This window comes from Aquarana catesbeiana, linkage group LG03 (genome assembly GCF_042186555.1).
Source record: "Aquarana catesbeiana isolate 2022-GZ linkage group LG03, ASM4218655v1, whole genome shotgun sequence".
Taxonomy (NCBI): domain Eukaryota; kingdom Metazoa; phylum Chordata; class Amphibia; order Anura; family Ranidae; genus Aquarana; species Aquarana catesbeiana.
This window is the reverse complement of record NC_133326.1, coordinates 22,786,530-22,807,671: the sequence shown is the minus strand read 5'-3', so window position 1 is coordinate 22,807,671 and position 21,142 is coordinate 22,786,530. Positions and strand designations below refer to the sequence as shown.

General features: G+C 44.9%; 1 protein-coding gene across 3 annotated transcripts in view; it reads right to left on the bottom strand.

Annotated features, from left to right (window-relative positions):
- The window catches only part of LOC141131278 (protein FAM169B-like), a 79,154-nt gene that overhangs the window by 5,376 nt on the left and 52,636 nt on the right, over positions 1 to 21,142 (bottom strand). For all 3 annotated transcript variants that reach the window (XM_073618394.1, XM_073618392.1, XM_073618393.1), the window contains exons 6-8: positions 19,661 to 19,838; positions 11,346 to 11,525; positions 8,162 to 8,286 (exon numbers count right to left, since the gene is read on the bottom strand). In XM_073618394.1, the coding sequence (XP_073474495.1) occupies positions 8,162 to 8,286; positions 11,346 to 11,525; positions 19,661 to 19,838 (483 nt within the window). The remainder of the gene's footprint in view (positions 1 to 8,161; positions 8,287 to 11,345; positions 11,526 to 19,660; positions 19,839 to 21,142) is intronic.

The window sequence follows — 21,142 nt, the reverse complement described above, 5'->3', positions numbered from 1 at the left end:
TACGGGTCCGGGGCTTAGAAATCCCCTCAGCTTTCACTCTTCTACTTCCCCGCTGACAGGACGGAGCTATGCGGGTTCTGATTGGTCAGCGCTGCCAATTAGAATGCTCCTAAACGTACCTCCTGACAGGGTACATTTTTGGAGGTTAAGCTGCGGGGATTTCTAAGCCCCGGACCCGTGACGCGGCCATAACAGGGCCCAGAACAGGAGATTGCCGCACTCCTGATCAGTGGGACTGGTGGTGGTGGGGGGGGGGGGGGTCCTGTGTAGGTTCGGTTGACAAATTTTTCTGTAAAGGTGAACTTACCTTTTAAAGTTTGTTAAACCACCATTTCCCATGTGCAAAGGTTAAACACATGTTGATGGAACCATTCTTGCTTTAGTCAAGAGAGCAGCTTATGTAGAATGGGTATAGAAAATAATTCACCCCCCTTTAAAATGATCACATTTTGTTGCTTTGCAGCCTGAAATGAAGACAGACACAGTTTTTGTTTTATCCAGTTGTATTTACTCTGTTCAACTTATACCATCCAAGTGAAAGATCAATAGTATGCAAGCTCTTGGAGGGGATGATAAGGGACTATATACAAGATTTTAGTAATGTTCTCCTTCAACCACTGTGTGGTCATTTTTGTTGTGTGCTTTGGGTCAATGTCATGTTGGAAGGTAAACCTTCTTCCCATTGACAACTTTCTGGCAGAGGGCAGCAGATTTTCCTCAAGAATTTGACTGTATTTTGCCCCATCCATTTTTCCTTCTATCCTGACAAGTGCTACAGTCTCTGCTGCAGAGAAACACCCCCCCCCCCTATACCAGGATATTACCCCCCCCCCACCCCCATAACAGGATATTACCCCCCCCCCCCACCCCCCATAACAGGATATTACTACCTCCATGCTTTACTGAAGGAATGATGTTATTTGGCTGGTGAGCTGTACTGGATTTCTGGTGTTGAGACCAAATAATTAAATTTTAGTCTCATCTGACTGGAACACCTTTTTCCATGTGGCCTCAGAATCCTCAAGGTGTGTTTTGGCAAAGCTCAGTCATGACTCCATGTGGCCTTTCCTGAAGAGTGTCTTTCTTCTTGCCCCCTTCCCATACAAGCCACATTGGTGGAGAATTTGTGATATTGTTCTCACATGCACACAATGACCGCTCTTCGTTATAAATTCCTGCAACTGCTTTAGAGTTTCTGTAGGCCTCTTGGTGGCCTCTCTGACCAGTGTCCTCCCGGCTCCTTCATCCAGTTTGGAGCGACGTCCTGATCCAGGGAGGGTCTGTGTTGTACCAAATACCTTCTTAATAATAGACCTCACTCTGCTTCTAGGAATTGATAAAGCCTTTGACATTTTTTCTGTATCCATCTCCTGACTTGTGCCTGTCCACAACTTTATCCTGGAGATCCTGGTGACAGCGCCTTGCCACCCATAGTTGAACGATTGCTTCAGTTGCACTACCAGGGACTGAAATGCTCCAGGAAAGCTCTTTTCATGCTGAGCTAATCAAAATGACAACAGCTGATCACAGTTATAAGGCAAATGTATTTGTGTGCCATTAGGAAGGTGATTAGCTACATTCCTTGATTGAGTCTACAAGTAATTTTTAGGAGGGGGGGGTGATCCTTTTTCCAACTCAGTGACTCTGTTTTTGAATTTTTTTTTACGTTTTTCTGACGTTGGTGTTATATCTTTCACTTGGATATTATAATTTGCAATGAATGATACAGTTTTCATGACTAAAATCTTGTATATAGTCCCTTATCATCCCCTCCAAGAGCTTGCATACTATTGATCTTTCACTTGGATGTTATAAGTTGCACTGAGTAAATACAGCTGGATAAAACAAAAACTGTGTCTGTCTTCATTTCAGGCTGCAAAGCAACACAATGTGATTATTTTAAAGGGGGGGAGGGGGGATTATTTGCTATACCCACTGTAGATATACAGATGATCTTCAGGCTAGCAGTTTAACAAGAACAAGGTAGAGGTGCAATTCTAAAGCCTTGTATACACAATGAGAATATTGGATGAATGATCGTCCCTTTTTTTTTTGCTAGTCTCATATTGAAAACGAATAGGTTACTAAAGTCATGAAAAATGTTGTAAGACAGAACACAACTTTGGAAGTGATGTACAGTGGCTTGCGAAAGTATTCGGCCCCCTTGAACTTTTCAACCTTTTGCCACATTTCAGGCTTCAAACATAAAGATATAAAATTTTAATTTTTTGTGAAGAATCACCAACAAGTGGGACACAATTGTGAAGTGGAACGAAATCTATTGGATATTTTAAACTTTTTTAGCAATTAAAAAATTGAAAAGTGGTGCGTGCAAAATTATTCGGCCCCTTTACCTTCAGTGCAGCAAACTCACTCCAGAAGTTCAGCGAGGATCTCTGAATGATCCAATGTTGTCCTAAATGACTGATGGTGATAAATAGAATCCACCTGTGTGTAATCAAGTCTCTGTATAAATGCACCTGCTCTGTGATAGTCTCAGACCCCATTCACACAGGGGCAACACGACTTGCAGGTCGCCTCAGCGAGGCGACCTGCAAACGACTGCCCGGGCGACTTGCAAAACGACTTCTGTATAGAAGTCTATGCAAGTCGCCCCAAGTCGCCCCCGAAGTCGTACAGGAACCTTTTTCTAAGTCGGAGCGACTTGCGTCGCTCCCTTTAGAACGGTTCCATAGCACAGAATGGGAGGCGACTTGTCAGGCGACTAGGTCGCCTGACAAGTCGTCCCTGTGTGAATGGGCTCTCAGGGTTCTGTTGAAAGCGCAGAGAGCATCATGAAGACCAAGGAACACACCAGGCAGGTCCGTAATACTGTTGTGGAGAAGTTTAAGGCTGGGTTCACACTGCTGCGGTGCGGGAACGCAGCGAATTTACTGCGGGTTCCCGCATCGCACCAACTCGCACGGCAGTTCACACTGCCATATGCGAACTGCTGGGGAGTGTCATACAATGTTAATGACACCCCCAGTTCAGCCCGCATATCGCAATGCGATCTGACAATTCGGACATTTTCGGATCGCATAGGTGTGAACACCCATGCGATCCGATTTTGGTCCGAACAAAAAAAAGGGTCCTGTGCGAGTTTGGACCGAATGCGGTGCGATATCAGCCATACTATCTGTATGGCTGATATCGCACAGCACAGACATCGCATGTGATGTGAACAGCAGTGCGCTGCGAATCACATGCGATGTCTGCCACCGCAGCAGTGTGAACCCAGCCTAAAGCCAGATTTGGATACAAAAAGATTTCCCAAGCTTTAAACCTCCCAAGGAGCACTGTGCAAGCGATCATTTTGAAATGGAAGGAGTATCAGACCACTGCAAATCTACCAAGACCTGGCTGTCCCTCTAAACTTTCAGCTCAGACAAGGAGAAGACTGATCAGAGATGCAGCCAAGAGGCCCATGATCACTCTGGATGAACTGCAGAGAACTACAGCTGAGGTGGGAGAGTCTGTCCATAGGACAACAATCAGTCGTAAACTGCACAAATCTGGCCTTTATGGAAGAGTGGCAAGAAGAAAGCCATTTCTCAAAGATATCCATAAAAAGTCTTGTCTAAAGTTTGCCACAAGCCACCTGGGAGACACACCAAACATCTGGAAGAAGGTGCTCTGGTCCGATGAAACCAAAATCGAACTTTTTGGTCACAATACAAAACGATATGTTTGGCGTAAAAGCAACACAGCTCATCACACTCAACACACCATCCCCACTGTCAAACATGGTGGTGGCAGCATCATGGTTTGGGCCTGCTTTTCTTCAGCAGGGGCAGGGAAGATGGTTAAAATTGAGGGGAAGTTGGATGCAGCCAAATACAGGACCATTCTGGATGAAAACCTGTTGGAGTCTGCAAAAGACCTGAAACTGGGACGGAGATTTATCTTCCAACAAGACAATGATCCCAAAGATACAGCAAAATCTACAAAGGAATGGTTCACAAATAAACATATCCAGGTGTTAGAATGGCCAAGTCAAAGTCCAGACCTGAATCCAATCGAGAATCTGTGGAAAGAGCTGAAAACTGCTGTTCACAAACGCTCTCCATCCAACCTCACTGAGCTCGAGCTGTTTTGCAAGGAAGAATGGGCAAGAATTTCAGTCTCTCGATGTGCAAAACTGATAGAGACATACCCCAAGCGACTTGCAGCTGTAATCGCAGCAAAAGGTGGCTCTACAAAGTATTAACGCAAGGGGGCCGAATAATTTTGCACGCCCCACTTTTCATTTTTTTATTAGTTAAAAAAGTTTCAAAAATCCAAAAGATTTCGTTCCACTTCACAATTGTGTCCCACTTGTTGGTGATTCTTCACAAAAAATAAAAATTTTATATCTTTATGTTTGAAACCTGAAATGTGGCAAAAGGTTGAAAAGTTCAAGGGGGCCGAATACTTTCGCAAGACACTGTAATATATTGTATTGTATTGCAATGTATTCTTTCGTTTCTGAGCATGCGTGGTCTTGGTCACACAATATTTTTTGTACAAATCCTATACTAATTACACTAAAATCGTTTGTTCTGTTATTGTATGGGAAACATTTTCATGCCCGTCTCTTTGGATATTTTTGCATGAACTGTCATGACTGGGTCTGGAAAGCTGTGTACTAATGAAGAGATTATTAGACGATCGCTCCGAATGTGGCGTTTTTCTTCAGATTTTCTCATCGTGTGTACTAGACATAGGTCTTAATCATAATGCCTTTGTTTTGGCAACTGGACATATAAATTCCTCTGCAATCCATCTCAAATATCTGTTGCCATTTTTCTGGCCAGGGAGGTCACTGTGCTTAAATCTGCCCGATTCTATCACCGGAGGAACTTTTAGCCTCCGGTACAGACACTCTAGAGCACTTCCAGGCACAATTGTATACACTCTTCTATGGACACCTTGAAGACATACCTTTAATATACACTATATTGTCAAAAGTATTGGGACGCCTGCCTTTACACACACATGAACTTAAATGGCATCCCAGTCTTAGTCCGTAGGGTTCAATATTGAGTTGACCCACTTTTTGCAGCTATAACAGCTTCAACTCTTCTGGGACGGCCGTCCACAAGGTTTAGGAGTGTGTCTATGGCAGGGATATGCGATTAGCGGACCTCCAGCTGTTGCAGAACTACAAGTCCCATGAGGCATAGCAGGGCTCTGACAGCCACAAGCATGACACCCAGGTGCAGAGGCATGATGGGACTTGTAGTTCTGCAACAGCTGGAGGTCCGCTAATTGCATATCCCTGGTCTATGGGAATGTTTGACCATTTGTGAGGTCGGGCACTGACGTGGACGGGAAGGTCTGGCTCCCAGTCTCTGCTCTAATTCATCCCAAAGATGTTCTATCGGGTTGAGGTCAGGACTCTGTGCAGGCCAGTTATGTTCCTCCACCCCAGACTCGCTCAGCCATGTCTTTATGAAGCTTGCTTTGTGTACTGGTGTGCAGTCATGTTGGAACAGGAAGGGGCCATCTCCAAACTGTTCCCACAAAGTTGGGAGCATTAAATTGTCCAAAATGTCTTGGTGTGCTGATGCCATAAGAGTTTCCTTCACTGGAACTAAGGGACCAAGCCCAACCCCTGAAAAACAAGCCCCCCACACCATAATCCCCCCTCCACCAAATGATTTGGACCAGTGCACAAGGTCCATAAAGACCACAAAAACACAGATGAGCAAGTTTGGGGTGGAAGAACTTGACTAGCCTGCACAGAGTCCTGACCTCAACCCGACAGAACACCTTTGGGATGAATTAGAGCGGAGGCTGCAAGCCAGGCCTTCTCATCCAACATCAGTGCCTGACCTCACAAATGTGCTTCTGGAAAAATTGCAGGTTCTAGAATGTTGCAGCTTCTTCAGTGACCACTTACTATTTAATTAATTGCATTCATTGTTTGGTTCACTTAAACTGAGGGGTGGAGGGAGAAGTGCAGGAATCTTCATATATACATAGCTTCTGGAAGAATGGTCAAACATTCCCATAGACACACTCCTAAACCTTGTGGACGGCCTTCCCAGAATAGTTGAAGCTGTTATAGCTGCAAAGGGTGGACCAACTCAATATTGAATCCTACGGACTAAGACTGGGATGTCATTAAAGTTCATGTGTGTGTAAAGCAGGGGGTCTCAAACTGGCGGCCCTCCAGCTGTTGCGAAACTATAAGTCCCATCATGTCTCAGCCTGTGGGAGTCATGCTTGTAACGCCTCATGGGACTTGTAGTTTCGCAACAGCTGAAGGGCCGCCAGTTTGAGACCCCCTAGTGTAAAGTCAGGTGTCTCAATACTTTTGACAATATAGTATACAGTGTATATATATATATATATATAAACAAAATGACTTCTTGGACTTATCCCAGGTCAGGTCCTTATTCCATATTTCCTTTCCTGGGTGCCTCTTCACCACTCTTTCTGATAGTATTATGCATGATATATATATATATATATATATATATACATACACACATGGTTAAAGCTCCACTGAACACCAGTATATCATACTAGAGTTTATATCTGGTATCTGTGTTACATGCATGAGCTATACACATATTCTTGACTGTTTATGTAGCGGTGCTATTGTCTATTTTGATATCTCCTACAACAGGCAAGAGGAATGCAGAGGAACAGGATGACATGTCAGCCTCTGCATTTCTCTTGCCATTGCTATAAATAAACCAGCTGTCTCCTTCATAGATGTTGTTGGATTGCCCATGGCGGGAGTGAGGGGCAACCTAATAACAAAGGGTTAGAAACCACCTAGAAACATGGGGCAAAGTACTACATGTGCGTTGTCCCATAGGGGACAGAACTGAAAAATAAAAATTATAATAATTGATTTTCTCCAAACCAATAAAATCAGATTCAACCATCATCATCAAAAAAGGTCATCAACAGGACCTTTTAGGTGAACAGAGGGTGTGACTATGAGCAGAGAGGTGAAACTTTCCAATAGGGCATGAGTTTAAAGCGGAGCTCCACCCTAAAGTGGAAATTCCGCTCATCGGATTCCTCCCCCCCTCCAGGGCCACAATTGGCACCTTTAAGGGGGGAGGGGGGTGCCGATACCTGTCTAATACAGGTATCTGCACCCACTTCCGGGCATAGATAGCAGCAGAATAGCCGCAGATACCCCCCCCCCCCCCCCCCCCGTGTTCTGGGAAACACAGAACACAACTGGGACCAGTGAAGACGCGCAGCGCGACTCGCGCATGCGCAGTAGGGAACTGGGCAGTGAAGCCGCAACGCTTCACTTCCTGATTCCCTGACCGAGGATGGCGGCGGGGGGCAGCCGAGAGACGAGCGATCGATCGGCTTCCGACATCACTGGACCCTGGGACAGGTAAGTGTCTATTTATTAAAAGTCAGCAGCTGCAGTATTTGTAGCTGCTGGCTTTTAATAATTTTTTAAGGTGGAGCTCCTCTTTAAAGATCATAATTAGTTTAAAAAACTGTTATAATTTAAACAGTTGGTGATCTGCATAGAATTATCTTTGGTATAATTTATCCATCATAGAGCTACCCTTCAACCCTGAGGGACATTGGTGGGGTGATGCTACCATGTTATAACTAGATCAGACAGTAAAGGTCTCCTGTCACCCCATATAGGTGGATGCAGAACTTTGGTAGACTGGTTCAGCCATAGGGGTTGATTTACTAAAACTGAGTGCAAAATCTGGTGCCGCCCTGCATAGAAACCAATCAGCTTCCAGGTTTTATTGTCAAAGCTTCATTGAACAAGCTGAAGTTAGAAACTGATTGGCTACCATGCACAGCTGCACCAGATTCTGCACCCCCCCCCCCTTTTTTTCGAAAATCTACCCCATAGTGTGATTGTGTCTCAGTGTTTTCACTAGTAGACTTTGGGGTTGATTTACTAAAGATAAATCCACCGTGCACTATAAGTGTACTTTGAAGTGCAGTCGCTGTATATCTGAGGGGAAGCTCTGCTGATTTCTATCATCCAAGCAAAAATGCTGTTTTCTACTGTCCTTGCATGCCCCCCCCCCAGATCTACAGCAACTGCATTTCCAAGTGCACTTACAGTGAACTTCTAAGTTCACTTGTAGTGCACAGTGGATTTGCCTTTAGTAAATAACCCCCTAAGTCTACGTCTGTACATTCGTTTAAAAAAAAAGTAAAATGCACTTACCACAGGCGTCTCTCCAAGCTGGATTTGTAACCATATATTCAATCTTTGGCTCCAGTCACCAGGAGGATCAACTTCCCACAGGCGTTCCTGCTCCTTAGGATTATCCATAAGAAATCTTCCACACACTTAGAGCAAAAATGTAAAAGAACCATCTGATCAGCTTTACTATGCCAACAAATTCCGTCTCTAATAACACATGGCAAGAGCAATGATGTACATTAGTGTATATCCCGCCATGAAACTATTTTGGTCTGATATTGCACATTTATATTATAACACTGACCACCATCCAAGTCCCTTTAAATACATTTACGTGTCTTTTTGGGCCTGGTGGAAACACCGAGCCCCCATTCATGTTGTCAGGGCATCTTGAGGCCTCCGTTTAATCTACTCTAGGAAAGCTATTGTACTGGAAGTCAGGCTGCAGCTCCAACACTGGATTTTGGGAAATCGCTAGTTAATACAGCACTCAGGGGCGGCCCGTCCATTAGGGGCGCCGCCCCCTCTCTCCAGGCCACACCCTATATGCATAAGGGGGGGGGGGTTCGGATGTTCCCCCCCCCCCAAACAAAAAACAACCAGCTGCCTCCGACAGCACTTCTGCTTTATAAAGCTACATATGAGTCTAGAAGTTGCCCAAAAATTCTCCAAGGTATGGGATGGTTTGGGTTCCATCCAAGGATACCAAAGTGATATAAATATATTACTGGATGAGTCCATCCTTACTCCATCACAAAGTGATATCATGCTATTGGAGGGAGGGAGGGAGGGGGTGCACTACCTTTCTACATAGAATTTGTAGGTGGAAAGGTGGGGCATTAAACGTCATCGGGGTTGATTTATTAAAACTGGAGAGGGCAAAATCTGGTGCAGCTGTGCATAGAAACCAATCAGCTTCCAGTTTTTTTTTTTTTTTTTTTGTTAAAGCTTAATAGAACAAGCTGAAGTTAGAAGCCGATTGGCTCCCATGCACAGCTGCACCAGATTTTTCACTTTCCAGTTTTAGCAAATCAACCCCATTGTGTCACTTTCTCTACAAGCTATCAATCTTTATGATGATTTTATATGTGCAGGTCGGATTGCTGCAGAACTGAGTGTGGCCGACTTCAATGTTTTTCTTTACTGTTTCTTATAGCAATGGTAATGTTTCTCATTTTTGTGTGCATTGACTGTATTGAACTTCTAAGCCAGGGTGGCTTTGTTTTTGTATCTTAAAGCTGAGCTCCACCCAAAAGTGGAAGTTCCGCTTTAAAGTGCTTGTAAAGCAGTGGTTCTCAACTCCGGTCCTCAGGGCCCACTAACAGGCCAGGTTTGCAAGATAACTGAAATACATCACAGGTGATATCATTTGCTGCTCAGTGTTTGCAGTAGTCTAGTCTGCATCTCCCCCAAGGTAATACTTATAATCTGGCCTGTTGGTGGGTCCTGAGGACTGGAGTTGAGAACCACTGTTGTAAAGGCAGAGGGTTTTTTATCTTAATGCATTCTACAGACCGAGAACGGGGATATGTGTGTGTGTAAACACATACATCCCGGTTCTCTCAGGGGAGAGGAGACAGACTGTGTGTTCCTACTAAGTAGGAACACCAATTGGTCTCCTCCCCTACTCAATCCCCTCCCCCTACAGTTAGAACACACCTAGGGAACACAGTTAACCCCTTGATTGCCCCCTAGTGTAAATAAATGTCAATGGTCCCAAAATAGTGTCAAAAGTGTCCGATCTGTCTGCCGCAATCCCGCAGTACCAATAAAATCCGGCATTACTAGTAAAAAAAAATGATGAAAATGCTATAAATATATTCCCTATGTTGTAGACGCTATAACTCGCGCAAACCAATCAATATACGCTTATTGCGATTTTTACCAAAAACGTAAATGTATTTTATTGGGATTTTATGTGACAGACCAACACAAAGTGGTACATAATTGTGAAGTGGAAGGAAAATGATAAATGGCTTTCAAAATTCTTTACAAATAAATATGTGAAAAGTGTGGGGGGTACATTTGTATTCAGCCCCCTTTACTCTGATACCCTTAACTAAAATCTGTGGAACCAACTGCCTTCAGAAGTCACCTAATTAGTAAATAGAGTCCTCCTGTGTGTAATTTAATCTCAGTATACATACAGCTGTTCTGTGAAGCCTTCAGAGGCTTGTTAGAGAGCTTAAAGGGGTTGTAAACCCCCGTGTTTTTTTTTTTTAACAAACATGTCATACTTACCTCCACTGTGCAGTTCGTTTTGCACAGAGTAGCCCCGATCCACCTCTTCTGGGGTCCCCCGGCGGCGCTGGTAGCTCCTCCTAGCATTGGATGTCCACGTTGGAGAAGCGCTCTCCTTTGTGGACACCCATGCGGTGTCCACCCATTCTGTTCTATTTTTTATTCCATTCTATTCTTTTGTTTTCATTATGTTCTATTCTATTCGTTTTTATTATTTAATGTTCTATTTTATCCTCTTCTATTCTATAAATGTTGTGTCTATACTTTTAGATTTTGTATTATTAAACTTATTTTTTAATTATATTTTTCTGCATTCGCATTTTTTGGAGTCATTGCCCTTTAAAGTCCCGCCAGAGAGGGTCTTCTGTTGTTTTCTGTGATCCATATTAGGGATGTGGGCAATCTCTCCTATTCCCCACTAGAATTGAACTATTCCACATATTCTATAAAGTAGCCCAAGTAGGAATCATCATCTTATTTCACTTTTACACCTTACTGTATTTATTGCGATATGTTTTGATTTAAAATTCATATAATTAGTTTCATTTAAATTTATTTTGGATTAGTTTAAATTCATTACTATTGCGATTCGGAAATTTGGATACATCCAAATCTCTGAAGAAACAAAAAATTTGTCCGAATTTCGATTCGTAACAAAAGAGATCGCACGTGTCTAGTATAGGGCACAATCTGCAACCCTTTGGCTACTATGCAGTTGCAAAGTTTTGCTCTGACTCGGCCACAAGATATGCTGAAAGCTTTTTTTTTTTATGCACCAGACCCTCATGCCAAGGCCACCAATCTATGTCATTAATGTACCAAGGCACACAGGATAGAAGGATCTTTCCTACCTCTAAGCATTAATAGACAATAATACACTGGTGTTATTTTTTACAATGAAATAGCATGTTTTGAAGCATTAAAAAAGGAACATATGTTAGGTTTTGGTTTTAGGTTTTCTTACCATGATACATGTCGGAAGAAATGGGAAAGCTGATACCCAAAGCAACTTCCTTGGCAAACATCTGGCAGAAGTCTTGTAACATAGTCATTCCAAAACCGTGTTTCCGCCATTTTTTCTGCACATAGATTGTGTCCAGCACAGGTAACATGTAACACTGACTGCCCCGATCACAAAGACTTCCTGGGAAAAGAAAATATCAATTCTAAGAGGACAGGCCACATCTGCGTTGTAAAGCTCTTCCTCAACACAAAATAGCTTCATAGGCCACTAATGTCATCCTTCAGATTGCCAAATCAACAACAGGGTACGCGCCCTGTACCCAGAAGATGCCAGCGACTCACAGGTATACGTCGCTGTGCCTGCATGGGTCGCCCTCCGAAGTACATTGCGGTGGGTGGTCCTTAAATGTTTAACGGGAAAAGGATGCATGTAAGCAGGTGGATGTCACATGTTTTATATTTGTTGAAAACGTGCTACTGTCTTCTAGTTGATGTATGTGGTTAGAATTTAGAGTAACCATGTAGCACTGCTTAGTTTTCCCTGCATAGGTGGTACTCCCTGGGAGGTAAAGGTTAAAGCTAGGTTCCACACAAAAATGGAACTTCCGCTTTTCGGAACCCTCCCCCCCTCCGGTGTCACATTTGGCACCTTTCAGGGGGGAGGGGGTGCAGATACCTGTCTAAGACAGGTATTTGCACCCACTTCCGGCATAGACTCCCATGGGAGACCGCGCTGTCTGCTGGGAACACACAGCTCCCAGGAGAGAGCGGGGACCACTAGGGACGCGCAGCGCAACTCGCGCATGCGCAGTACGGAACCGGGAAGTGAAGCCGCAACGCTTCACTTCCTGATTCCCTCACCTAGGATGGCGGCGGCAGCTGCCGAGAACCGAGCGGGTTCTCGGCGTCCCCTGTCGACATCGCTGGACCCTGGGACAGGTGAGTGGGCATGTATTAAAAGTCAGCAGCTGCAGTATTTGTAGCTGCTGGCTTTTAATATTTTTTTTTTTTGGCGGTGTGGGTGAACCCCCGCTTTAACTCTGCTGTCTAGGTCTTCCCGGGCTTTTTGGGGAAGTACTGCCCTCTGCTGGGGCAAACACATAAAAACGGGAGGGAACCACCTCTTGGAGGTGCCACAGTTAGTAGGACAGCCGGAGGTTCAGTTCCATCTCTCCCCATCCAAGGTACAAGAAGGCTGTTAGGATGTGATTTGCCATTTTGCACTTAACCACCTCCTGGGGAAGCCAAGTCGGAGTTCCAGGGGTAGGTATCTGCGCTACTGACAATGGACTAAAATGATTTTCACACATATTCAAGGTATGACTATCTCAAAAGGGAGAAAGGGGCACCAGAAGGATAACTAAGGTCTTCTTAGATGACTATGTACAGTACAGGAATGATGATGAAGACATCTTTGTTGAACTGTTCATATGTTACTTTAACATAGTTAAACATAACATATTATATTATTATGTTACTTTAACATAATTAAGACTATGTACACACGATTGGACATTGAACGGACATTCCGACAACAAAAGCCATCAGATTTTTTCCGACGGATGTTGGCTCAAACTTGTCTTGCATACACATGGTCGCACAAAGTTGTCGGAAAATCCGATCGTTCTGTACACGGTGACGTACAACACGTACGTCGGGACTATAAATGGGGCAGTAGCCAATAGCTTTCGTCTCTTAATTTATTCTGAGCATGCGTGGCACTTTGTGCGTCGGATTTGTCTACACACGATCGGAATTTGTCGGAAAATTTTATAGCCTGCTCTCAAACTTTGTGTGTCAGAAATTCCACACAAGACACAATCCGATCGCACTTTCTCCATGGGTAAATCCGACCATGTGTACAGGGCATAACACTTCTTCTAATACTAACACTTCTGCTACTTCCAAACCTCTCAGACTAACCTCCTCCTTTGACCTGAAGCAATGGATAAACGCTTCTACACACTCTGACGGAAACAACCTTCACCTTGTTTTCTCCCACCTATGCACTCTGTGCAACCTCTCCAACTATCCTTTCCCTACTCTGACCACCACCTTATTAATTTCTCTCTCTACAACCTGCTCTCCGTCCAACCGCTTAACAGTTACCCGTAGAAACCTTCGCTCCTCAACCCTTCTCTTCTCTACTCTGCTACTGAACACCTCTATGACAAAATCTCAGCTCTGTCCTGCCCCCAACTTAGCCACTTCTGTCTACAACACTTCACTGTCATCCTCCCTAGATAAGCTCGCCCCCTCGCTACACACAGAATCAGGCCACGTCCCCTACAACCTTGGCAAACAAATGCCACTAGAAGTCTGAAAAAACATAGTCTTACGCCACCGGCGCTCAAGTGCGCGGATAAGTCTCAGAAAGATTTCAACCATTATAAATCTGCTCTCCAAAAATACAATTCCTGCCTACTCACTGCCAAGCAGACCTATTTTACCACTCTCATTAACAACTTATTCCGTCCCCGTCAACTCTTCTCTACCTTCAACTCTCTACTTCATCCTCCACTCCTTCCACCCACTAACTCACTCACTGCCCAGGAGATCGCCAATCACTTCAAACATAAAATTGATGCAATTCGTGAGGAGATCTCCACTGTAATAAGGACAGGCCGGCAAAACTGTAATCCTTGAAGTGTCGTTTATTGGTACATCAGAGTGACAATAAAGCTGACAGGTTTCGGCAATAGCCTTAGTCTCCAGTGTACAGATGCCTTCTCCACCTAATATCCCATGTCCACAGGTACAATCATTACTTTCTTCATTAAAACCCGCCACTATAGACGAGGTTGATGAACTTTTCTCTAAAATCCACCTTACCACCTGCCCCCTGGACCCTGTTCCCTCACAATTGCTGTGTTCACCCTCTGGCTCTATTCTAACTCACATCTTTAATCTCTCCCTCTCCTCAGGCAGCTTCCATAACTCTCCAAAACATGCATTAGTCACCCCCATTCTTCAAAAGCCCTCACTAGACCCCACCAATCTTAACAACCTACGCCCCTTCTCCTTGCTCCCCTTTTTATCCAAACTCCTTGAATGTCTGGTCTACAACCGAATGAGTGACCACCTTGCCAAGAATAACCTCCTTGATCCACTTCAGTCTGGATTTTCCCCTCAACACTCCACGGAAACTGCTCTCCTAAAACTCACAAACGATCTGCTAACAGCTAAATCCAATGGACTCTATTCTGTACTCCAACTCTTAGACCTCTCTGCTGCCTTTGACACAGTGGACCACCCCCTCCTGCTCAAAAAACTCCACGCCTTTGGTCTCCATGACTGTACTCTTCGCTGGTTCTTATCCTACTAATCCAACCGCACCTTTAGTGTCACTTACATCTCTGCTGCCTCCTCTCCCTTTCTCTGTCGGGGTCTTTGGAGCTACATTTCCCATGATGCTATTGCACTCAGCAGTGAAGTTGAGCATCATGGGAAATGTAGTTCCAAAACATCTGGGGAGCCAAGGTTCGCCATCACTGCTTTAGGACAACCTTAAAGGGGTGCATGCATACATGGCGTATCCTAAGAACAGGGCTTATTAGGGGACAAGACAAGTTAGAGAAGATGCAGTACTTATGTCTAATGTGCAGTGAAGCTTTTTGGAGGAGGCTGTATTGCCGTTGCCAATGACTACAGTACTAGTGGCGAGTGCAAAAGCAACCAGCTGGTTGGGAATCGGTGTGACTTGGCTCAGGAAACAGAAGGCGCTTGTGTGCTTAGGTTCCTCCCCTAGCAACCAAAACTGCAATACTGGTCCCGACTCACAGCACAGGCAATCCTAGGGACCCAGCCTGGAAGTCACAGAAGATAGAGTGAGCCCTTGGAAGAATAATAAACATTGGTTAAGTACAAGAGTGCAGCTTCCTAGTATTTAAGCCTACTATACAAATTAGTGTCACTGGGAGTGGGGTGATGGGTTATTGGTTATTTTGAAGTGTATCGAGGAACTGTTATCCATAGTGTACGGAGCAAAATGAGTTAAAAAAACTGTGTCATGGTTTACAAGGAGTTAAAGTGATACTAAAAACACACTATTTAATTGACATTGTCCCTTCTATTTCTGTATATGGATGATGGCGCTGTAATTATTTTAAATTAAAAAAAAAATCTAAGTGCCCTTTTCCTAATTGATATACAGCTGTCACAATACCCATCTCTCTCCCAGCCTGTTTGCAGGGAAACAGTGGGAGGAGGAGCTTCTAGTCCTCTGCTGCTGGTCACATGACCCAGCTCTTTCCCAGCCTGTCTGCAGGGAAACCTAAGTAGGAGGAGCTTCTAGTCCTCTGCTGCTGGTCACATGACCCAGCTCTCCCAGCCTGTCTGCAGGGAAACCTAAGTAGGAGGAGCTTCTAGTCCTCTGCTGCTGGTCACATGACCTAGCTCTTTCCCAGCCTATCTGCAGGGAAACATAATTATTAGGAGCCTGTCTGTAAGGATACAGTGGCAGGAGGAGCTTTTAGTCCTCTGCTGCTGGTCACATGTTCAAAATTAAAGCCTTTGGGACACAGAGTAAAAAATAAATAAACTAGAAAATATTGTAAAATGTATTCAATAGCATTTAAACTGTCTCATAGGAAGCCAACAGATGAACTGAGATAAGGTTTATGACATGGCCATGTAGGGGTGAAAAAGTGGAGCATTTATTCTATTAACTCTTTAGCATCTGTAGCACCCTGGAGTTTAGGCAGGGATGCTCCTCACACATTTACTTGCCAGGAGTAGTCAACCTGGTTGATTGTTAGAGATCCATTGATTTCTCCCTAAGTTTGGCCTTATTGCACTTTTCTCTTCTACCACTAGGTGGCCAGGTACTTGGTGGTACTAGATATCAGAAGGGCAACTCAGGGTCAGGTTATGGGTATATGGGGTATCTCAGCCAATGGGCAGGGGTTTTCTTGGATTCCTTGGCCTGCTGGGAGAACCTATATATTCGGGTGGAGTCGGGTGATCTGTGTTCTGTGCCTCCTGGACGGCTGTCTGGGTGGACGTGTGTCATGTTGCCCCGGGCTGCTAGGAAGGTGATTGGGCCTATCCCAGGGGCGTCTGGCTGCTAGGCTGTCTGGGGGCCTATCCAGAAGTAAGAGAGCAGCGCAGGGTTGGGATTGCGGCTTGCAGTTCAACCAGAAGTGATGGTTCTGCCGGCAGAGAACCTGTGGTGGTTGGAGGTAGAGGGGAAGCTGTCGCCACTAAGGGACCAACCACTTTATTACCAGGGACCACAGTGAGTAACTGAAGCAAGGAGCAGTATTCTCAACGAACGTGCACGGTGGAGAATCGGGAGACTTCAGGGGGTGATCAAGTCAGGGACCCAGCCAGCGGAGGTGGCTCTTGCAGAGCAGCCTTGTGTGTCAAGCCAGGGACTGAGCAGGCCAGTGGGGTGAAGCTTGAAAAGTATCAGGAGTGCCAAGCTAGGGACCCAGCAGAGAAGCGGGGGTGACGCTTGAGAAAGATACCACCGTAAAGATTGGAGAAGTTCAAGGGATTTAATGGCAGTGAATCAGTGGGTCTAGTGAGAGACCGGGAGCTCAGTAGGTTGAAGAACTACAAGTAGACGTTGTAGTGAAGGTGAAAGAACTGTTACACTTTGTGTTAGGAACTGTTAAAGACTGGTGCCATAGGAGACAGCATTCCTACACGTGCAGATGTGGCTTCTTGCTGCAGGCCTTTTCCTGTCCTCTTATTGAAATCTCGGAGTCTGCCAACTGAACTTGCAACTACTCAAGGGTGGTCTGGCCCTAACCCTCTTTCCCCCATAAAAGTTTGTAAGAGAAATAAACATCTCTTTTGCATTCAAGAAGTGTCTGCCACCCAATGACTTCCACCTTGCACCCACTATGCCTCACAACCCACCACATACTGAAGGATGTCAGCGTTCTCTGGCCTTGGAGGTTCTCATTAGACTGAAGAAGGAGGCCGGAGACCTTGCTACAGATCTAAAATTTCCCCAACCACGTAAAGGGTTAAGACTTGTGGGCTGGCTAGCAGATCGCATTCAGTATGATGGAGCAAGTCAGCAGACTCAGTTTATTGTCAAAACACACAGTGGATGTTGTCGCCTCCGCCTGATGAGACAGTCAACAGGAGGTAATTATTTCTGCTGCTTTAATGCCGGCCTTGGCACCGGAGCGGCCAGAAGAGATCTCGCTGCCAAAAAATGACCTTGTTTGTTAAAAACACTGACACAACCAAGCAAGAATGTAGCCCCAGCCGCTCACAAACAATGTTTTGCAAGCTAAAATCTCGCTGCAGACTTCGGGGTAAACATGTTATTAGACAACAGGGGTCACTTAAACTTCATTAAGTACTGGCACAGTTCAACAGGAAAAGGCTTCCACCGGCCAGAAAGGGAAGCTGGCTCCTTTACATAACACCAGAACCTGAAATATTTAAAGCTTGGCAATTACCGAGAACTTACAGGTTTTTGTGTCATTTTTTTGGGTTCCCCTATAATCTTGTTTGCAATGTTTGCATTACACCGCACCAATATCCAAAAATATGTTATTCAACTAGAATTCCATTCGCTTAAAGCGGAACTGGGCTATTTAATTCATTTTCATTATTCAAAGCAAACTTTCCCCATCCATCCGTGTCTCTATGCTTTATTTTGATGAGAAATCACTTTGAAAAACACCCCCCTATGAGCCAGAAAAACACCCCCCATGAGAGTGTTGGTATTTGAAGTATGTAACATACAGAGCGCAAGTATCAGGTGTATATAAAGTACAAAATGCACAGTAATGTACAGAGTTCAGGGGTCAGGAGTGGGTAATGTACACAGTGCAGGTTTCAGGAGTATGTATCCTACAGTGTGCAGGTGTCAGGGGTGGGTAATGTACATAATTCAGGGGTCAGAAGCGGGTAATGTACAGAATGCAGGGGTTAGAAGTATGTAATGTACACAGTGCAGGTTTCAGGAGTATGTACCCTACAGTGTGCAGGAGTCAGGGGTGGGTAATGTACATAGTTCGGGGTTCAGCAGTGTGTAATGTACAGAGTGCAGGGGTCAGGAGTGGATAATGTACAGAGTGCAGGGGTCAGGAGTGGATAATGTACAGAGTGCAGGGGTCAGGAGTGGATAATGTACAGAGTGCAGGGGTCAGGAGTGGATAATGTACAGAGTGCAGGGGTCAGGAATGCATAATGTACAGAGTGCAGGGGTTAGAAGTGGGTAATCTACAGAATTCAGGAGTGGGTAATGTACAGTGTGCAGGGGTCAGGAGTGAGTAACATACATAGTTCAGGGGTCAAGAGTAGGGTGATGTACATAATTCAGGGGTTAGGAGTATGTAATGTATAGAGTGAAGGGGTCAGGAGTGGGTAACATAAATAGTTCAGGGGTCAGGAGTATGTACGGTATTATATGCAGAGATCAAGAATGGGTAATGTACACAGTTCAGAGGTCAGGCGTATGTAATGTACAGAGTACAGGGGTCAGAAGTGGGTAATATGTACATGGTTCAGGGAACAGGAGGAGGTAACCAATACCGTGTGCAGGGGTCAAGAGTGGGTAATGTATACAGTTCAGAGGTCATGAGTATGTAATGCACATAGTGCAGTGGGTCACAAGTGGGTAATGTAAATAGTTCAGGGGTCATAAGTGGGTAATGTACAGAGTGTAGGGGTCATGAGTGGGTACTGTACATAGTTCAAGGGTCATCAGTGGGTAATGCATTAAGTGCAGGAGTCAGGAATGCGTAATGCACATAGTGCAGAGGATCAGAAGTGGGTAATATACATAGTTTAGGGGTCAGGAATGCGTAATGCATAGAGTGCAGGGGTCAGGAGTGAGTAATGTACATACTTCAGGGGTCAGGAATGAGTAACATACAGAATGCAGGGGTGAAGAGTATGTAACGCGCAGAGTGCAAGGGTTAGGAGGGGGGTGACGCACAGGCAAAAAATGGGACAAAAGCTGCAAAGGAAGCGGATGGGGGTGTACACATGCTGCAGCCGTGATGCTTTCCATCACAGCATGACAAAAATGATCCCCCATGTTGTGCTTGCCCGTCAAACACAACCCATTCCACTGAATGAGGCTGTCCGACAACCGCCACTGCAGTGGTGAAGGTATTTAGGGGTTAAATCAGACGGTGAGGGGGCAATATACCTCTTCCTCACTGCCTGTCAAATGCTCTCTGAAAAGCGATCCACCGCAGGTGTACACTAAACCATATCAATACTGCCCAATCTAAGCACAAGCCTTTCTCTGATGTTTTTTTTTTTTACATACTGTAATAAAGTGATGACTGGCATCAGAGTGCCCCATTACCTTTAAGAGACACTTAACTTTTTGGTCTTTACCTTTGTTTTTGTACGTGTAAAATGCCACGGCCTCACCACGGTGCCAAAGGATCTTGGCCAGCTCCCCTGCAGGGTGCGGAAGGAAGCAGACTCCATTCTCCGAGCCACCACCCTCCATGAAGCCACACACCAGGCAGTTCAGCACAAAGAGGACAATCCTTTCTCCACACGTCTGGACCTGGCGAATGACAAAGTTTATTGTCAAAGGAAGTACCAATTGTCAAGTTATCACAAACTGCTGACAAGAACGGTTCTCAGCGCCCTTCTCTAATAGAAAGATCGATCTGTGCCTGGGGGTAGTCTAGAAAATTGTGAGATAATGCAACGGAAATAACATTAGAACAGTCTAATCGGCTACAGCGAGTCAGGCAGCAACTAAATAGACATAAAAAGTTATCACACTTTTGAAGATCTAATGTGCTTCTAAAGTTGCTGCTATCAACGTTTATAAAGTGTTCATTATGGCGAACAACACCAAGAGGGATGCGAAGCCTATCAAGTTATATTATCCAGGGACACTAGACCTGACTGCAGAGACTAACATCCAATTGTTGTTGTGGCACCTGGAAGCAGGGGCATGGTTCCTTTTATTTTCTTGGGGAGGGAGGCTGAAGGGGGTCAGTCCTGGGCTTGTGTACAATTAATAGGGGTACACCATGGAAAAATTGTACAGTAACCTGAGCCCACTCACTGTGTACCTATGCCACAGTACTTGTGCTCAAAAAAGTCTAAAATAAACATGCAAACCTCAGCACAATCATTTGTAAAGAATGAAACTCCCCCTTTACATATGCCCTTCTGCACACAGACAACCATAAAAAGGTTCTCCCCCCAGTACAGAGCTCCTACCCAGTACAAATCCCCCTCTAGTATGGATCTCTCCCTAGGAAAGATCTCTCCTAGTATGGCTTTCCACCAGTACAGCTCCCCCCCCCTCCAGTACAGAACTCCCCTGTCAGGGCTGGGCTCAGCCCTTCCTTCTCTGAGCTGGCTGCTCAGCTGTCAGCTAATTACCAGCTCCTATCTCTCCACAGTTACTCAGCTGTTGATGATATCCTGCTTGTCAGTCCTGCCTACCTAAGCCGTCCAGTCCAGAGGTTCTCTACCTTTGCCTTGGTCAACATCACAGAAACTATCTCCTGTGATCCTGTTCAAGACTTGCTTTGCTGACATCCCTTCTGGCTCCAGATCCTGCTTGCTGTTCCACTACATTGATCCCTGACTTCTGACTTGGCTGACTATCCGTTCCAGTTACTGAACCCTGGCTATGTTTTGACAACGTTTGTTCCTTTTTCTTTTATTATTAAACAAGTGTGATTTAACTGTACTTCTGTCTCGGCCTGATTTCATGGTTTCTGACATCCCCCAGTGCAGATCATCTTCAGTACAGATACCCCTAGTACAAATCTCGCATCTACTAGAGATCTCACCCCCAGTACAGATCTGTCCAAGCACAGATCTCCCCTAGTACAGATTGCCCCT